This window comes from the organism of the source record quoted next, unplaced genomic scaffold, assembly GCF_019419815.1.
Source record: "Pyrus x bretschneideri cultivar Hongxiangsu unplaced genomic scaffold, Pyrus_bretschneideri_v1 Contig71, whole genome shotgun sequence".
NCBI classification, from domain to species: domain Eukaryota; kingdom Viridiplantae; phylum Streptophyta; class Magnoliopsida; order Rosales; family Rosaceae; genus Pyrus; species Pyrus x bretschneideri.
The window spans coordinates 1,662,650-1,678,870 of NW_025999811.1; the positions used below are offsets into that span (position 1 = coordinate 1,662,650).

At 36.2% G+C, this 16,221-nt stretch overlaps 2 protein-coding genes across 4 annotated transcripts; one reads left to right on the forward strand and one right to left on the reverse strand.

Annotated features, from left to right (window-relative positions):
• Positions 1-4,611: 4,611 nt before the first annotated feature.
• On the forward strand, positions 4,612-7,301 carry LOC103967421. Of its 3 annotated transcripts, none has more exons than XR_007254626.1 (3): positions 4,612-4,894; positions 5,996-6,701; positions 6,875-7,301. XR_007254626.1 is itself a non-coding variant. In XM_048574466.1 (3 exons), exons 1-3 carry the CDS (start codon positions 5,792-5,794, stop codon positions 6,913-6,915), a joined length of 522 nt encoding a protein of 173 aa, XP_048430423.1. In that variant the 5' UTR covers positions 4,612-5,791; the 3' UTR covers positions 6,916-7,301. The 3 variants fall into 3 exon arrangements, 1 of the variants encoding a protein (XP_048430423.1); XR_670337.3 differs by having other exon boundaries at positions 6,519-6,701; XM_048574466.1 differs by having other exon boundaries at positions 4,612-6,089; positions 6,519-6,701.
• Positions 7,302-13,024: 5,723 nt separating this feature from the next.
• LOC103967422 (putative polyol transporter 1) lies at positions 13,025-15,794 on the reverse strand. The gene is made up of 3 exons (XM_009380681.3): positions 15,638-15,794; positions 15,096-15,442; positions 13,025-14,228 (listed from the first exon to the last, which is right to left on the reverse strand). Exons 1-3 carry the CDS (start codon positions 15,792-15,794, stop codon positions 13,143-13,145), a joined length of 1,590 nt encoding a protein of 529 aa, XP_009378956.2. The 3' UTR covers positions 13,025-13,142.
• Between the last annotated feature and the right edge of the window lie 427 nt (positions 15,795-16,221).

The window sequence follows — 16,221 nt, forward strand, 5'->3', positions numbered from 1 at the left end:
TATCATTACTCTAATATCAACTGACATTGCCTAGTGAAGAAACTTAATTAGAACATTAAACAAAAAGTGAGAAAGTCAACACAACCTTGGGCAAAACTCATTAAGTTAAACTCCGATCCGTGTAAATTGTCTTCCATTTATTAATTAATTCAGATCTGGTTTTTAATTTGTTATACAATTGTATATGCAGAATTTAACTGTTGATAATGTCCACTAAATATTTATATGCAAAATATAATATAATTTTCAAGAGTGGCACGTAAAAAATGAATTTTCTAGAGTCCACCCATTGCAGGCAGCGACGTGCATGCCTTGCCTTAGATCCGCATAAGAAGGTGAACCAAAGTCAACTGGCCAATAGCCAGAGCATCTGAAGTAGCAACTGACGCCAAAAAGTCGAAACCTGCCGATTCGTATACATCAAAGAACTTGAAGCACTTGACACATATATAATTAACAAAACAAAGACCGACTTAAAACAATGCACATGTATGCGACTTTTGGGTCAACTGGATTAGACGTCCTTATATATATGGTTACGATATAGCAACTCACGTTTTTGTCACACATTTTAACATCTATTTTGTAGGATCCATTTTATAATGTATTTCAACTATTTGAATTTTCTATTTTAGTACATTATTCATAAACCATCTTATAAAAATTTAGAAAAATCTAAAATCATTAAGACATTTATTTGTAATGAAGAAAATAGACGAATGCGGTTCTACAAAGAAACACTAAATTTAATCCAACGGTTATATCATTTTGAATTTGGATGATTTTTGGTAGACATGATCTTTGAAGTAAGATATAAAAGGTAGACTATCATATTGTTGAAATACATTGCAGAGTAGGCCCCACAAAATGTGTCAAGATGTGTGTCAAAAGCTTGTATTCCCAAATCATAACTCAGTATATATGACTACTAATTTACTATTCCTACTTGAATAGTTCAGCTAATCTTTTACAAGCAAGAGCATGTCGAAGAGGCTCTTTAAACCTCTTAGAAAGTTGGTTTAGAAAAAGGTCTTGGAGATGCTCTAACTTTGTGTGATATTTGTACCCGTGCACAGTGAAAGGTGCATGACTTAAAAGAATTTAGGGCCACAGAACCAATAATTACTTTGAACATATCAAACATCTTCAATCGTGCTCTCTAATTTTATATTTTAAATTTTAATTAGAATACCAAATTTATTTAGGAGATCTTTATAAAATGTCTACTTTAATCATGCTCTTCAATTTAAGAATTCGTAATAATTAGCGGCCGATATAGTGTCATACAAAATATCTTGTTTTCAATGAACTATGTTGAACACAGACAAACCAACAAAGAAAACAATAGTAGAAAAAAAGAAGCAACTTTGGTTAAAGTATTAACCCCCTAAACCCTTTCATCAAACCATAAATCTCAATCCCTCTCCCTCTCTCGCATGCTTAATCACTCTTGGTGGACTATTTGTAATCCAAACCTGGGTGATCTATCCATGATCAGGATGAAAAATTTTCATTGAAAAATTTAGAGTCTAACCTTGAACTTGCATCCGAGTTTAGCGTTTGTCCCTAAACTAAAATTTTATGAATTTAAGTCCCTGAATTTAACAAAATGTTCAGTATTCATTCTTTCATTTGACTCAGGTGCGGTTATATCGGGCAACAAGAGGGAAAGTCATATTTTGAGGCATAATTTCATCTCATTCAAAGCCCTAATCTTTAAATTTCACATCCTTCCAAATTGTTTTAATTCATAAACCGAACACCTCAATTGAATAGAAAGGGTTCTGTAGTTTAGAACTATTTGAACTAGTCAATTTAAGTCTATCGGAAACTTTCATGTAGATTTTCGTATCAAGATCCCTGTATAGATATGCAGTTACCACATCCATAAGCTTAATGTCAAGTTGTTCGGGAACTACCAGTCTTACAAGGTAGCATGACGTTATCACATCCATAACCGGTGAATACGTCTTATCATAGTCAACCCCAGAGCATTGAGAGAAACTCTGTGCCACAAAGCATGCTTTAGCCTCCTGAAAATAAAAAATCTCCGACGTGGTATCTTTAGAATTCTTGACATGGGCGAAATTCGTCTCACGGGTAAAAGTAATTAGAAGTAGTCGTTGAGGTAAGCGGAGCACAATGAAACGTGAGAGCTGCCAAAAAGGCTCCCGAGTCCCCTCACAACTACTTTAATATCTAGGCTCTAGATGAAATTTTTAATTGGGCCAAACTGAACACATATGATTGGCAAATATTGGATCCATGCTTGTTGAATTTAACAATGGTGAGAATGGAATTAGCAAAGAAAAGTTTTAGTTTAAACTAGGTTTTATTTTTATTTATTTTTATTTTTTTATACTCAAAGTGGTATATGAAATTGGTATAACTTCTCACTTTGGTCACATAGATTTAAAATTGATAAAAGTGGTCTCTAAGATTCTCTACCGTCAAGTATTTTGATGTAGTAGGGAGGAGAACATTTATTCTAGCCAATGACCATGTCTACATTTACACGGTGAGACTAAATTTATTTTATATATATATATATATATATATAAAACTAATAAAACGGGCATCATGAACTACCTTTTGTCCTTGTTATTAATAAAAGTTCATTAAGTGTTTCTAATAATAATAAAAAAAAGTTTGTGTGACCATTTTATTAAATGTCCCCAAACATCGGGCGACCTCGTGGTATATTCATATCTTTATATAAGCAATATATGTTCTTTTTTTTTTTTTTTTTTTTTTTTTTTTTTACAATTAGGGTAAATCTCAGTTTACTACCCTTAAGTTTCATGATTTTCAACATTTGGTATATGAAGTTTTTTTCGTCACAGATAATAACAGAGATATTCCCATCTGTCGGTTTATCATTTGTACACTTGTCATTTGTAGATTGATTGCTAAATATGTAAGCTTAGTAGTAGCATACTTAAGAAGCTAAGAGTGGCAAATGTATATTGTGAACACGAAAAATTCCTGAAAACAAGAGACAAGAATACGTGTACAAAATAATATTTTTGTGTTTAATGATTTTGGGGTTACGATCTCTTTGTAATTTGATCCTCTGATTCGATCTCCGTAAGATGTAGATTTGTTGATCCAAGGGCCGTCGAGGCTTGATCTTGGATGGACAGTTGTAAGTTTCTTCAAGGGCCTTCGTGGCTTTGATCTTGAAGGTTGATGGAAGTTTCTTCAAGGGGCCGTCGGGGCTTGATCTTGAGTTGGTGGAAGAGCGGATCTTCAAGGGCTTTTGGGCTTGATCTTGAAGAACGGTTGGTTTTCTTCAAGGGCCGTCGAAGCTTGATCTTGAATGAACAGTTGGCTTTCTTCAAGGGCTTTTGGGCTTGATCTTGAAGAATAAATGTGTGGATTTGTTTGTTGATCCAAGGGGCCGTCGGGGCTTGATCTAAGGATGAACAGTTGATGAATGGATCTTCAAGGGGCGTTGGGCTTGATCTTGAAGAATGGGTGTATGGGTTTGTTGAGGTTGTTGATCCAAAGGGCCGTTGGGGCTTGATCTTAGGATGAACGGATGATGAATGATGAACACTTTCTTTAAGGGGCCGTCGGGGCTTGATCTTGAATAATGGTTGTGTGGATTTCTTTAAGGGCCGTTGGGGCTTGATCTTGAAGGAGGATTTGACGAAGAACGAAGAGTGCTTTCTTGATCCTTCGGGATTTTCTTGAGAGCTTTAGAACTTTAAGGCTTCAAGGTTTTGGTGTGTCGGTTTGTTGAGGTTGTTGATCCAAAGGGCCGTTGGGGCTTGATCCTAGGATGAACGGATGATGAATGATGAACACTTTCTTCAAGGGGTCGTTGGGGCTTGATCTTGAAGGTTGATGGATGAGCGGATCTTCAGGAGCTTTTGGGCTTGATCTTGAAGAACGGTTGGATGTGTGGATTTGTTGATGTTGTTGATCCAAAGGGCCGTTGGGGCTTGATCTTGAAGGAGGATTTGACGAAGAACGAAGAGTGCTTTCTTGATCCTTCGGGATTTTCTTGAGAGCTTTAGAACTTTAAGGCTTCAAGGTTTTGGTGTGTATATTTGTTGATGTTGTTGATCCAAAGGGTCGTTGGGGCTTGATCTTAGGATGAACGGATGATGAACGATGAACACTTTCTTCAAGGGCCGTCGGGGCTTGATCTTGAGTTGGTGGGAGTTCTTCAAGGGCCGTTGGGGCTTGATCTTGAAGGAGGATTTGACGAAGAACGAAGAGTGCTTTCTTGATCCTTCGGGATTTTCTTGGGAATTTGGGGTTTGGATGCTTGAGAGCTTTAGAGTTTCAAAGCTTCAAGGATTTTGGATGTGTGGGGAGTATTCTCTTCCATTTTGGGAGTAGAGAAATGTATTTGTGAATTGGTGTTTTTTTGTGTGTGTATTCCTCTTGATGGAAAGCCTATTTATAGGCTTTGAGAGTGAATCACCACCATTCATTTTTTTGGTGAAGTGAGTGGAGGTTGTAGGTGAAGTGAGTGGATGTTGTAGGTGAAGTAAGTGTGTGAGGTTGGTGAAGTAAATAAATGTTGTAATTTTAATACATTGGTTAACATTTATTTTACTCAAATTTCGATGTCTACATATATATAGCTGATGTGCCTTGTTTTTCAGTCGGTTAATAAAAAGTCTCCCTCTTCACAATTTTCTTTCTCTCTCTCTAAATTCTCTATCAAACCTTCACTACAAAAACCTAGATTTTCATATTGTTAAGATGGTATCCAGAGCCAGTGATTCTTCTGTGGAATTGCTGACTTCTTGATTGATTTGGTTTGGTCCGCTGCTTCTGTTGCTGAGAATTTCTCAGGAGAAATCAAGTTTTGCGAGTTAGGTTTTTCTTTGGGGGATTTCGTGCGCTCTTTTCTGATGTGATTTGGTGTCTTCGGTTTGTGAGTACTATTCTTTTGCTTTTCTTCATCGATTGTTTGATTTTTGTGTAGTTTGTGTTGATTCTATGAAGGCCTATGCCATAGATTTTAATAAAGGCCGATGCCTTAATTCTTGCATATTTCAATTTTCTTTCAAATTGATATATTATGAAAGATCGATGTCGTTTGTAAATTGGTGAAAACCGAAGTCACTACCAATTGATTGTTCGGAGGCTTATTGCCAATCAGAATATCTCTGTTATTACTGTGATTTTATTACTGAGATTCTTTGAAAGATAGGTTCATCTACTATTAAGATTGAAAGTATTCTAGGAATGTTAACTATTCATCTTACTGATAACAATTACTCTAAATGGGCTTTTCAATTTAAGTCGGTGCTTAAGGGATACAAGTTGTTTGATCATTTTGATGGTACATCTATATGTCCACCAAAATTTGTTGTTAGTCCTGAGACTGGGGTTACTAAAGAACTTTCTTCTGATTTTCAAGACTGGTAGACAAATGATTTAGCTCTTCTTAGCTTGTTAATTGCTACTCTGTCGAATGATGCTATAAACCATGTTCTTGGATGCAAAACTGCTCATGATACTTGGTCCATTCTTGAGGATAGATATGCTACTATTTCAAAGTCCAGGATTAACATGCTTAAGACTGAATTGCAGACAATGCAGAAAGGGGTGATAATATTGATAAATTTTTGTCTAAATTGAAATCTTTTTGTGATCAATTGATTGTTGCTAGTGAAGTTGTATCTGATAAAATTTGATAATTGCTACTTTTGATGGTCTTCCTTGTGAATATGCTATTATTAGAATAGTCATTTTAGCTCAGTAGTCTTCTATTTCTTTGAAGGAATTTCAAGCCCAATTGTTGAATACAAAAGGGGATATTGAATGTATGGAGCATACTTTGTTGACTTCTATAGCTGCCATGTATGTTCAGGGTTCTAGTTCTCAGACTAATATTGAACTGGGTTCATCATCTAATTCTCATTTTGCTGATGGTTTTTCATCTGCCACTGTTGGAACTATTCAACCTGGATCTTTTTATCCTGCTCCTATTGTTCATAATCCACCTTCTTTACATATGCCTTCTGTGCAGCAACACCCATTACTTATGCTACCTCCAGTTCAGTTTTCTCCATATGGATATGGTTATGGTTTTGTTGGTACTTCTGAGTTTGGTTTTTCTGCTGGTAATTCATCTCAAGGTTCTATGTTTGTGTCACCTCAATCTAATTACAGATCATATAATGGGCATCAACATATGGGTAATGGTAACTTCAGGTCCAATTTTAATAAAGGCAGAGGTTCTAATTCTGGTTCTAGACAGGGTCAGTGGAATGGAAATATTGATTCAAGGTTTAATATGTAGCCTGAATGTCAGATTTTTCAAATGAGAGGTCATACTACTCCTAACTGTTATTATCGGTCTTCAAGTTCATCTTCGACTGTCACTACATGTCAAATATGTGGTAAACGGGGTCATATTGCTTTAGAATGTTACCATCGTGGGAATTATGCATTTCAAGGCCATGGTCCACCTCCTGCCTTCAATAACATGCCAAAATATGTTTACTCTTCCTCTTCTGCTTAGTTTGTTGGTTTTACTTCCAATGTTTCAGGTCCTATTCCATCCTCTTCTAATATGACTACCATGAATGCTCATGTTGTTGCACCTTATCCAATTGGAGATGCTTGGATTGTGGATACCGGTACCTCGCATCATATGACTTCTGATGTATCTAATCTCAGTCAGCCCACTCCTTTTGATGGTTCAGATCAAATTAAAATTGGAAATGGTCAAGGTTTGGAAATAAAGCACATTGGTTCTACAGTTCTTAAAACTCCTTTTCATTTTCTTCAATTATCTGAAGTTCTTCATGTTCTTCACTTAGCTGAAGATTTATTATCTGTTAAACAACTGTGTAAGGATAAACAGTGCTGGTTTATTTGTGATGACACCATTTTTTTTGTGCAGGACAAGGTAACAAAGGAGATACTATACAGAGGCAGGAGTAAGCCAAATGAGCTATTTTAGATTCCTGTGCAGAGTGCAAATTCTTCAGCTTTTCTTGGGCAAGTGATCAAGTCTTCTGTGTGGCATAAGCGGTTGGGACACCTCACTAATGACGTCCTATCAGTCATGTTAAATAAGTCTCAGCTTAGTTCTATAGTTGATAAATGCAGTATCTGTTCTGATTGTATAAATGGCAAAATGTCTGGGTTACCTTTTCCTACTGAGTCCATTAGGTGTTTAGTACCTTTTGAAAGGATCCATATTGATATTTGGAGTCCTTCACCAGTAACGTCTATTGAAGGATTTAGGTATTATGTAACCTTTGTGGATGATTGTACTAAGTTTGTATGGATTTTTCCATTATTCAATAAATCAGATGTTTTTGCCATTTTTGTGAAGTTCTATACTTTTATATCAGTTCAGTTTGGAGGTTTTGTTAAATGTTTACAATCTGATGGTGGGTGGGGAGTTTGTTAGTAAACAATTTCAATAGTTTTTGAGTTCTAAAGGTATTTTTCATAGGATTTCTTGTCTTTATACTCCTCAACAAAATGGATTTGTTAAGAGGCGAAACAGACATATTGTGGAAACTGCTATTACTCTTATGTCTGTTACTGGTTTGTCATAAGGCTTTTGGTGCCATGCCTGTGCACATGCAGTTTATCTCATTAATAGGATGCCTTGTCGATCTCTTCAAATGTCTCTTTTTTCTTCAAGTTATATAATAAATCTCTAGCTTTGGGACATTTGAAAATCTTTGGGTCTACAGTCTATCCTTATTATAGGCCATATACCAATAATAAACTTCAACATAGGACTCTATTATGTGTCTTTTTTGGTTATGCTGTTGGTTATAAGGGAGTTATTTGCTATAGTTTAGCAACCAAGAGATTATACATATCTAGGCATGTGGTTCATGATGAGCATATGCTTCTTGCAAAGCTGCCTAGTTCTCCAGTTATTTCTTCCTTCATCAGTTCAGATTCCAAATTGCTTCCTCTTTTGGTTGTTACACTGCCACAAGTTACTTCACAAGGTACAGGGGTACAGGGGTTTCACCAATGTCTTTTGGTTTATCCGGTTCTTCATCACAGGAATCTGAATCTTTAATAGCTCGCTCCAATGCTGCTACTCCTCTTTCTCCTGAGTTGTTACCTGTCTTTGATTCCACTCAGCGTTAGGCGCTTTTACCTTTTGCCCATACATCTAGTTCTTCTGCATCTTCTACTGATCATGGCATACGCACAAGATTGAAGATAGGTGCTATATCTAGGCATGATTATTCTGCTTACTAAGCTGCTTCATCTTTACCTCCTATTTTTGTTCTTGAGCCCTCAGAACTGCACTCATTGTAGATTAATGTTATCGATCATGATACAATCATTGATCACCTGGATGACCTTTGTTGTCTTTAACTATTGGCAAGGACATTAGGTGTTTTTCTTAGTTCGAAAAAAATTAAAGTTAGTCAAACATACTCCAAAATTCTAACGAAATTTCGGCAGAACCTCCCCTATAATTATAGCGTTTCCCAAACCCTGCAAACAGTAATAACCAATATTTCATATCCACATTCCGGAATGCACAGTTACGTGATGTTGTTTATGACTCCATTGGATTAGATTTCGACGTGAGACAATTCTGGCAGCATCTCTTTACAATTCTTCAAGTGCACGACGTAGATATAAAATACATATCAGGCACTCGAAGAATGTAAAAAACTGTGACCGATCTGTGAACAGTAAACTACACCCCATAACTGTGCATTCCCAAACTATCCTAATAATGGGACAATTCAAGAATCAATTGGACCACAGTCATATGCTTTCATAGCCATGTGTGAAATCCAACTAATCCTTGAACGGAAACTAAGTTTATTTTGAAAAAATGCACGAAGTTAGTTACTATTAACTCTGTACAACACAAAACAATTTTGTTCGTGATGTACACAATAGTTTATATAAAAACAATTTAACACACCATAATTTAAAAATAAATTAAATAATTTAAAATTTAAAAACCAAAGAACATACCTCCAATTTCGTTTTTCACCAATCGATAATCGTATACAATAGCTCTATAAAAAAAACAAATTTGATGGCATTAGTACAAATTCACAATGAAATTTTCAAATACAAAACGAAAATGCATACTGAATAGAGTAGGATAGATTGATTTAAGGAGAGATGATGAAGATATAGATGATGGGAGTATTAGAGGAAGGCTACATTTTTGTAGTGGCAGAGGTAGTTGCTGCAAAATTTGCAGTTTCTGCCTTTACAACTGAGCAATCTGATTATAAATACGAACTCCTTGTGCGACGAAACCTCCGTCGCACAAAACATACACCGTTGAAAATTGGCGCGAAATCTAGCTGCATGTTTTGACCATTTCGTGCGACGAATATTTTTGTGCGATGACAAGTTCGACGCCTAAATGCTGAAGTGATGAAGGACATTAAATTTAAATATTTATTTGAAAATTTGAAGCTTATGTAAACAAAGAGTTTATTGTCTAATTGATTTAGTCAAAAAAAAAAACTTAAATCAAATTAAGTTAACCAAATAAATCAAATTAACCAACTAATCAATTAAACTGAAAATTTTATTCAAATACATATTAAAGAAATAATTAAAAACATCGTTCTCAAATACATAAATATAAACATATGTTATTCGTCCACAACAATTAATTAACACTTCTACTCCACTAGTTTGTCAGGATTTCCCTATAATTCTATGTGTCGCTAGACGTTAGGCCACCGTTGCCGGTAATGCGTCCTGAACATCTCATTGATCAACTTCATCAAGCATTGGTCCGTAACATAAATAATATAGTTACATTGTGACACAAAAAATAATTACAAATTAATCGTTATAATATACTATTTAACAAAAATAATTATTATTTTACTAATTTACACTTACTGATAATTCATCCAACGTAGACTTCTTTAGGTCCTCGGGCAAATTGTTCCAAGACGCCTGCTTCGTAAAACAATTGATCCGCACTAGTACCTGAACGTCGTGCATAAGCTTCGCATTCGTCGTTGTATTCAATCCCCTCATATCATCATAAATGATTCGCTTATGCTGCGCACTTTCCTCTTTTTGAGCCTGCACCTATCTCTGGGTTTTTTTATCTGCAGTATCTGCGGAAACAAAACATAAATTTCAAAATCACAGTAATTGATTCACCCAAAATTGTTTTTCCAAAAATATAAATATTACATCCACAGAAACTTAATTATTACATTTCCCAAATCATTCTCCCTTACATTGCTTAGTTGTAAGAACAACGAAATCGGCCATCTCACCAAATTAAAACAAGACCTTAGGATATTTTAAATACGACGAGTTCAATGTGCATTGACCATTTCAGAGCCATTTACCTAATAAAATCTCTCGTGTAATGTTTACGCGGGAAATTCTTCGTCATGCGACTATTTGGTGCCAAAAAACTCCTTACCCGCATTTACTTGAAGGCTTTTGCACGATGAAGGTTTTTAGTCGTTGAGAAAAGGTAGCTTTTGCGGCAAAATCCTTTGTTGCATAAATTTTTCCACATTTGACTGACGGATTACTGTTTTCGTCACTCAAGTGCATTTTAGGCGACAAAAGTTTTCCACATTTGACTGTCGTAGGGCAAGATTTTGGCGCCAACAAAAAATTTGGCGCGCAAGTCATTAAGGCTTGCGGGTCGAAACAATGATTCGTTGGCTAAGTTCAGTTTGCCTGATGGACAACTTCATTAACTAACGGTTTCAGCTAGTTTTAACAAAGGACCATGCTGATGTGTTAAAAAACGAGCAGAAACACGTTTGCTCGATGATTGAGTGAAGGTGCCCGTCAAGGATTTCCATCGGGCAAACACTACTTCACCAATTAGGTCTGTGTGTTATTCTTTATTCCCATTCTCCTTTCCCTGCTCTCTTTAGCGACTGCTGTTTCTCCTTGCATCTCTCTTTCTCTATCTCTCTTATACACAAACACCCTACACTCTCCTCCATCTTTTCCCCTCCTAATTGATTGAAGATTAGTTTATTTTTATTTGTTTATTAATTTTTTCTTCGAATGTATGATTAATTAATTTAGTAGCTATTAAAAAGGAATCATGCAAGGATCCTAATGAGGAAGGACGCTCTACTTGCCATTTGAGGTATATTATAATATAATATAATATTATATTGTATTTTGTTCTTGAGTAGTCTTTGAGGAGACTTAAATCTAGTTAAACTTGAACGATATCTTAAGACTATTGGTGATTCATTTTCACCAAATTGTCATCATACATATTGTATAGCTAGCTATGACCATACGTTTATGCAGGTACTGATGTTTCCAATAAAATCTAGATTCGTTAATAGACGCTAGTCATCTATCAGGTAAATCCCACTTCACCTGATTGCTATACACTTGAATTACTTTGATAGTGTGAATGGAATTTACATTCTTTGATATGACGAGCGATGTGATATAAACTTGATTATTGTTATGGTAGTGTTATATGTATATAGTTTTTTACTATATATATGATTTCAAAACGAGGGTTATTATATTCAAATGATTTTAACTAGATAAACTTGATCCACTCACACTTTATTTTGTCGACCCCTCAGGACATAGTGAGAACAAGGATAACCCAGGAAGTGAAGAGTAGGCTTGGCAATGAGACCTTCACCTTCATATTTTGGTGATGAGTCCCTTACTGCAGTTTATTCTAGTATATAATAATTGCATATTGTACTCTTGATTATGTATGACACTACATTGTTTTGTGTTAATTGTTGTGTGAGGTTACTATCATCTTTGGTGTGATACGATAAGGATGAGATTACATCCCCGAACATGTGTCCCCAAGTAGGGAGGTTGATGAGGTTTGCTTAGTAGACTGTTTTGATTATTAATAAAGAATAGTTTGGTTCAAATTCATTCACATCATAATTATCTTACGATGGCTTTCATCACTAAGTCGGCTTGTGACATCATCTCATGATGGGTTCATGTGGTCAATTTAGTGGGGGCCATCATATTATGGCCTCATAACTTGTGTTATTGGGGTCAGAATGTGTCACTGAATTTTCATGCCTAGCATGTGGACAACACAAAGGGTAATGCTAGGGAGATCAAATTTGAAGACTAAATTTATAAACTAAATGATGTGTCACCAATAAGAATAAGCACGTTTATCAACGTGTAAGTAATAAACCAATCATCAACTTTCATGTGCTCTAGTTTTCAAAACTTTGTCCATAGATTTAGTCTTCCTGACCTTACTCCAACACAAATAAGGTGATGTAGAGCACATGTGGCTGTCGAGCTTCATACATAGAGCAACCTGCTCTGTTATACCATATAGAAATATGATTTCTTGATTTGTGTGATACAATGTGTATAATATATGTATATATATTGTTTGACAAAACCCATATGAGACGAATTCCTAAAATAATTACTATAAAAATTTACCTTCTTGCAATTACGGAGAAGATTCTAAATTAACTAAATGTTCTAACAAGAACAAACAATTATATATTAAACACATCTACCAAACATATTGATAGACCATCTTGTTACTTAACAAAGAAAATAAGATGTCTGAGACTCTGAACCTTCCCAAAAGGTGAGAGTGAGCACAGAACTTGTGTGCTCGATCGATCTTGATGATGAAGATTTTGTGTCCACTAGAAAATTTTAGAAAGGACACTAGGATCAGAGAGAAGAATAAAGGGAGCGTCGATAAGTGAGGGAGAGGGTTTACGGGTAAGTCAATGGATGTCTATGAAGACTGGGGTTTTCATGTGCTGTGTTTAGTGATATTTTTAGAAGGATAATGCTAGATAGAAAACTTTTAAACCAAATTCTGCAAACCAAATGATGTATCATCAATAGGAGTTAAGCATGTTAATCAACACTTAAGTAATAATCCAACCATAAACAATCGTATCATTTGGTTTGAAATTTGGTTCCTTGGCATTATTCTTCTTAAAAGTTCAGAATTTCATATAATGGCTGGAGCGATTGCTCGAGATCTATGTCTCACTAAAGATGAAAACCAAAAGTTTTTAAAATTTTCAACTTCACTACGTACTAAACAAGTTTTTGGGTTTTAACGAAAATTATTCTTATAAATGTAAGTACAGTTGCATATAACTGAAATATATGAGATAAAGGAATTGATCATCATCATAAAGTGCATTAAACATTGATTAAGCATTGCCCTTCTATTCCTAATGGATTTGAGCCTTGTTGTCGTCACCAAAACCATGATCAGCTTGCTTAGTCTTGTTAAGCATGGCATTGGCTTCTTTCCACTTGTGGTATTTACCAAACAAGACCTCCATATCTTCAAGGGATCGACCCTGCGTTTCTGGATACAACGTATAAAAGAAGACCCAACTAAGCGCAGCAATTCCAGCATAAAGAAAGAAGGCCCCACCAATTGTGATGGCCTTATACAATGAAATAAAAGTCATGGAGATGACCCCGCTTGTCACCCTGTTTACGGCCACCCCCATACTGCACCCTTGCGCGCGTAACTGCAACGGAAAGATCTCAGAGCTGTATACCCACGTGATGGGTCCTAACCCGATAGAGAAAAAAGCGACGATGAATAGTACCATGGCGATGCACAACCCGACGGCCCATGGGACCTTGTTGTGGGATTGATCAATGACCGTAAGACCCACACCAAGCAGTATAAAGGAAATTACCATTCCACCCACGCTGCTCAAAAGCAAAATACGACGTCCGAACCGATCAACTTGAAATGTTGCCACCAAGATTGCAATGGTCTTGACAAATCCAACAGCCACGGTTGCAAGTAGCTTGTCATTGTAAGAAGTGATTCCCGCATTCTCGAAGATCCTGGGGCTGTACAAAACCACAGAGTCTATACCTGATAATTGTTGAAAGAAGTGGATACCAAGGGCTGCTATTAAGATGTGGCGAACGGCCGGTGTGGGGCGGATGAGCAATTCCTTCCATATACCTTCACCTTGGCTGCGTTTAGAAACCTGAACGACCTCATCCTTGGAGTCTTTTGGGATTCCTGCAGCTTCTTTAATCTCGTCTAGTCTGAGTTGCGATTCCTCTTCAGAAGATGATGTTTTATTTAGTACTCGCTTGGCGTCTCCGAGTCTCCCTTGCATGACGAGCCAACGTGGTGACTCGGGCATGGCTAAAACGCCAAGGGCTAGAAAAACTGAGGGAATTGCACCGATGCCGAGCATGATCCTCCAGTTCAAGTGGATCGGGAGCTTGGCTAAGGCGAAGTTGGATACGTACCCCAGTAATATACCAACGTTAACAAACACCTACATATTTTCAAAATGATAAATTCTATTAATATAAACTCATGTGTATGCATGTGAGAGGTTTACGAAACAATAAATAGGGTGGGGCTATCTACACATCCATTAATATTTTTCACACACCTCTTGTTAATTTCCGTCTTTTGATATTCTGTAGTTCATTTGATCTTGCAGTCGGAAATTCAGAGGATGTATGGAAAGTAAAACATGGTGTGGATAGCGCCACCTAGTAGATATTTCAGGGAAATTCTAGGGTGAGCACATTTTTATATGACATTTGTGCACTATCTAATGTGGCAACTGATGTGTACATGTCACATTAATTAATGAATTTATCTCATTTAATGTTAGTTGTATACATCACTTGCCACATGAGATGATACACTAATGTGCTATAAATATTTGGTCTCCCTAGCATTATTTTTTGGGTGGTGGTATTCACACTCTTTTTTACCATCTTACACATTCTCTCAATTTTTGGCCATCAGATTGAATGAATTGAAGAAGACCGGTGGACAAAAATTAACAAGATGTGTGGGAGGTAAAAAGAGGTGTGTGAATAGCACTCCCCTACTTTTTACGAGGAAATTGTTAGAATATCACATTTTTTTACCATATTTTTATACCTTCGAACGTGGCAAGTGAAGCTTTAAATGCCACATCAATTAATGAATTTGTCTTATTGAATGTTCATTGTATGCACCATGTGTCACATGAGATGACACAGAAATGTGATATAAATATATGGTCTTGGAAGCATAACTTTTTTCAAATACTTAGATGCTTATATGTACGTAAACATATTACCTTGGCTAATAACAAAAATAGTTAGTATATTATATGATAATATAACGTGGTAATGAAACAAACCTCAGGGAAAGATGTGAGGAAGCCACGAAACGAGGCCGGAGAGATCTCGGCGGTGTAGACAGGAGCTATCATAAGAGCATAGCCAACTCCAACTCCGGCAATGAATCTACCGAACATGAGAAATGCATAGTTCGGGGCAAAACCCATGAGGAGAGCTCCAATAAAGAAGATTGTTCCGGCAAGTACTATGGTGTACCGGCGTCCAATCCAGTCAGAGGTTTTACCTGCCAAGGCGGAGCCAATGAGAGAGTATATGTTCAAGGTACCATTAAGAACTTCGACTTGAACGTCGCTGATATTGAGGTTTTCTTTGATGAAGAGAGACGCTCCACTCATTACACCAATATCTGTAAATAAATTTAAAATAAGCATGCATCGCAGGTGGGGAAGTTTCTTCCAAAACAAAAAGAGTAGGAACGAAAATGGCGGATTGCAATAGTAAGATAATATTTTTAATCAAATAAGAATAGGAGTGGAGAATGAGTGTATCATTAGACAACCACAACCACTAACAATATTCATGAGTTTTAAGGAACAATTACCATAACCCAGTAAGATAGACGTCATTGAAGCCAAAACGGCACAGGCAACAGCGAACTTCTTTGTCTTGGGTTTCTTTGGGGGATCAAAGTCTGCAATACTATTATGGGGTTGGCCGAAGACGACAATATTTTCTGCTCTCTGGTCAGCCATCTCCATCTCTATAGAGCTAGATAAATGAATAGATAGATAGAGAGAAAGAAAAAGAGAGAGAGAGAGAGAGAGAGAGAGAGAGAATTAGATATGAGGAATGAGTTATTAATCAAGTACCATTTATACAAATTATATCCATTTGTTCGAAATGTTGTTGTTCATGGAAACAAACACGTACCGTCATCCAGTACTGTCATCAATCAATGAACAGATTTGAATTATCTTAATTCTAGAACACAATTTAGTTAATTAGTTTTTATATACCAAAGCAACAAAATAAAAAAAAACTAAAATATGGTTCCATATTTAGTGTCATTTCAGGCATGTAACTATATATGCGCAAAAACTGTGTGATATTGTTCCATATATGTTACAAGCTCACCCACCGTCAGAAATTAGGGTTGCCTTACAAAACCTTGCCCTTAGGAAATAA

Bases quoted from the DNA above. Each gene is read 5' to 3' on its own strand.
- LOC103967421 (XM_048574466.1), top strand. From the start codon at position 5,792: ATGGAGCATACTTTGTTGACTTCTATAGCTGCCATGTATGTTCAGGGT. The intron at 6,090-6,518 runs GTAATTCATCTC...CCAATGTTTCAG, and splicing joins TGAGTTTGGTTTTTCTGCTG to GTCCTATTCCATCCTCTTCT. The intron at 6,702-6,874 runs GTTTGGAAATAA...TTTTTTGTGCAG, and splicing joins TAAAATTGGAAATGGTCAAG to GACAAGGTAACAAAGGAGAT.
- LOC103967422 (XM_009380681.3), bottom strand. From the start codon at position 15,794: ATGGAGATGGCTGACCAGAGAGCAGAAAATATTGTCGTCTTCGGCCAA. The intron at 15,443-15,637 runs GTAATTGTTCCT...ATTTATTTACAG, and splicing joins GTCTATCTTACTGGGTTATG to ATATTGGTGTAATGAGTGGA. The intron at 14,229-15,095 runs GTTTGTTTCATT...GAAAATATGTAG, and splicing joins TCCTCACATCTTTCCCTGAG to GTGTTTGTTAACGTTGGTAT.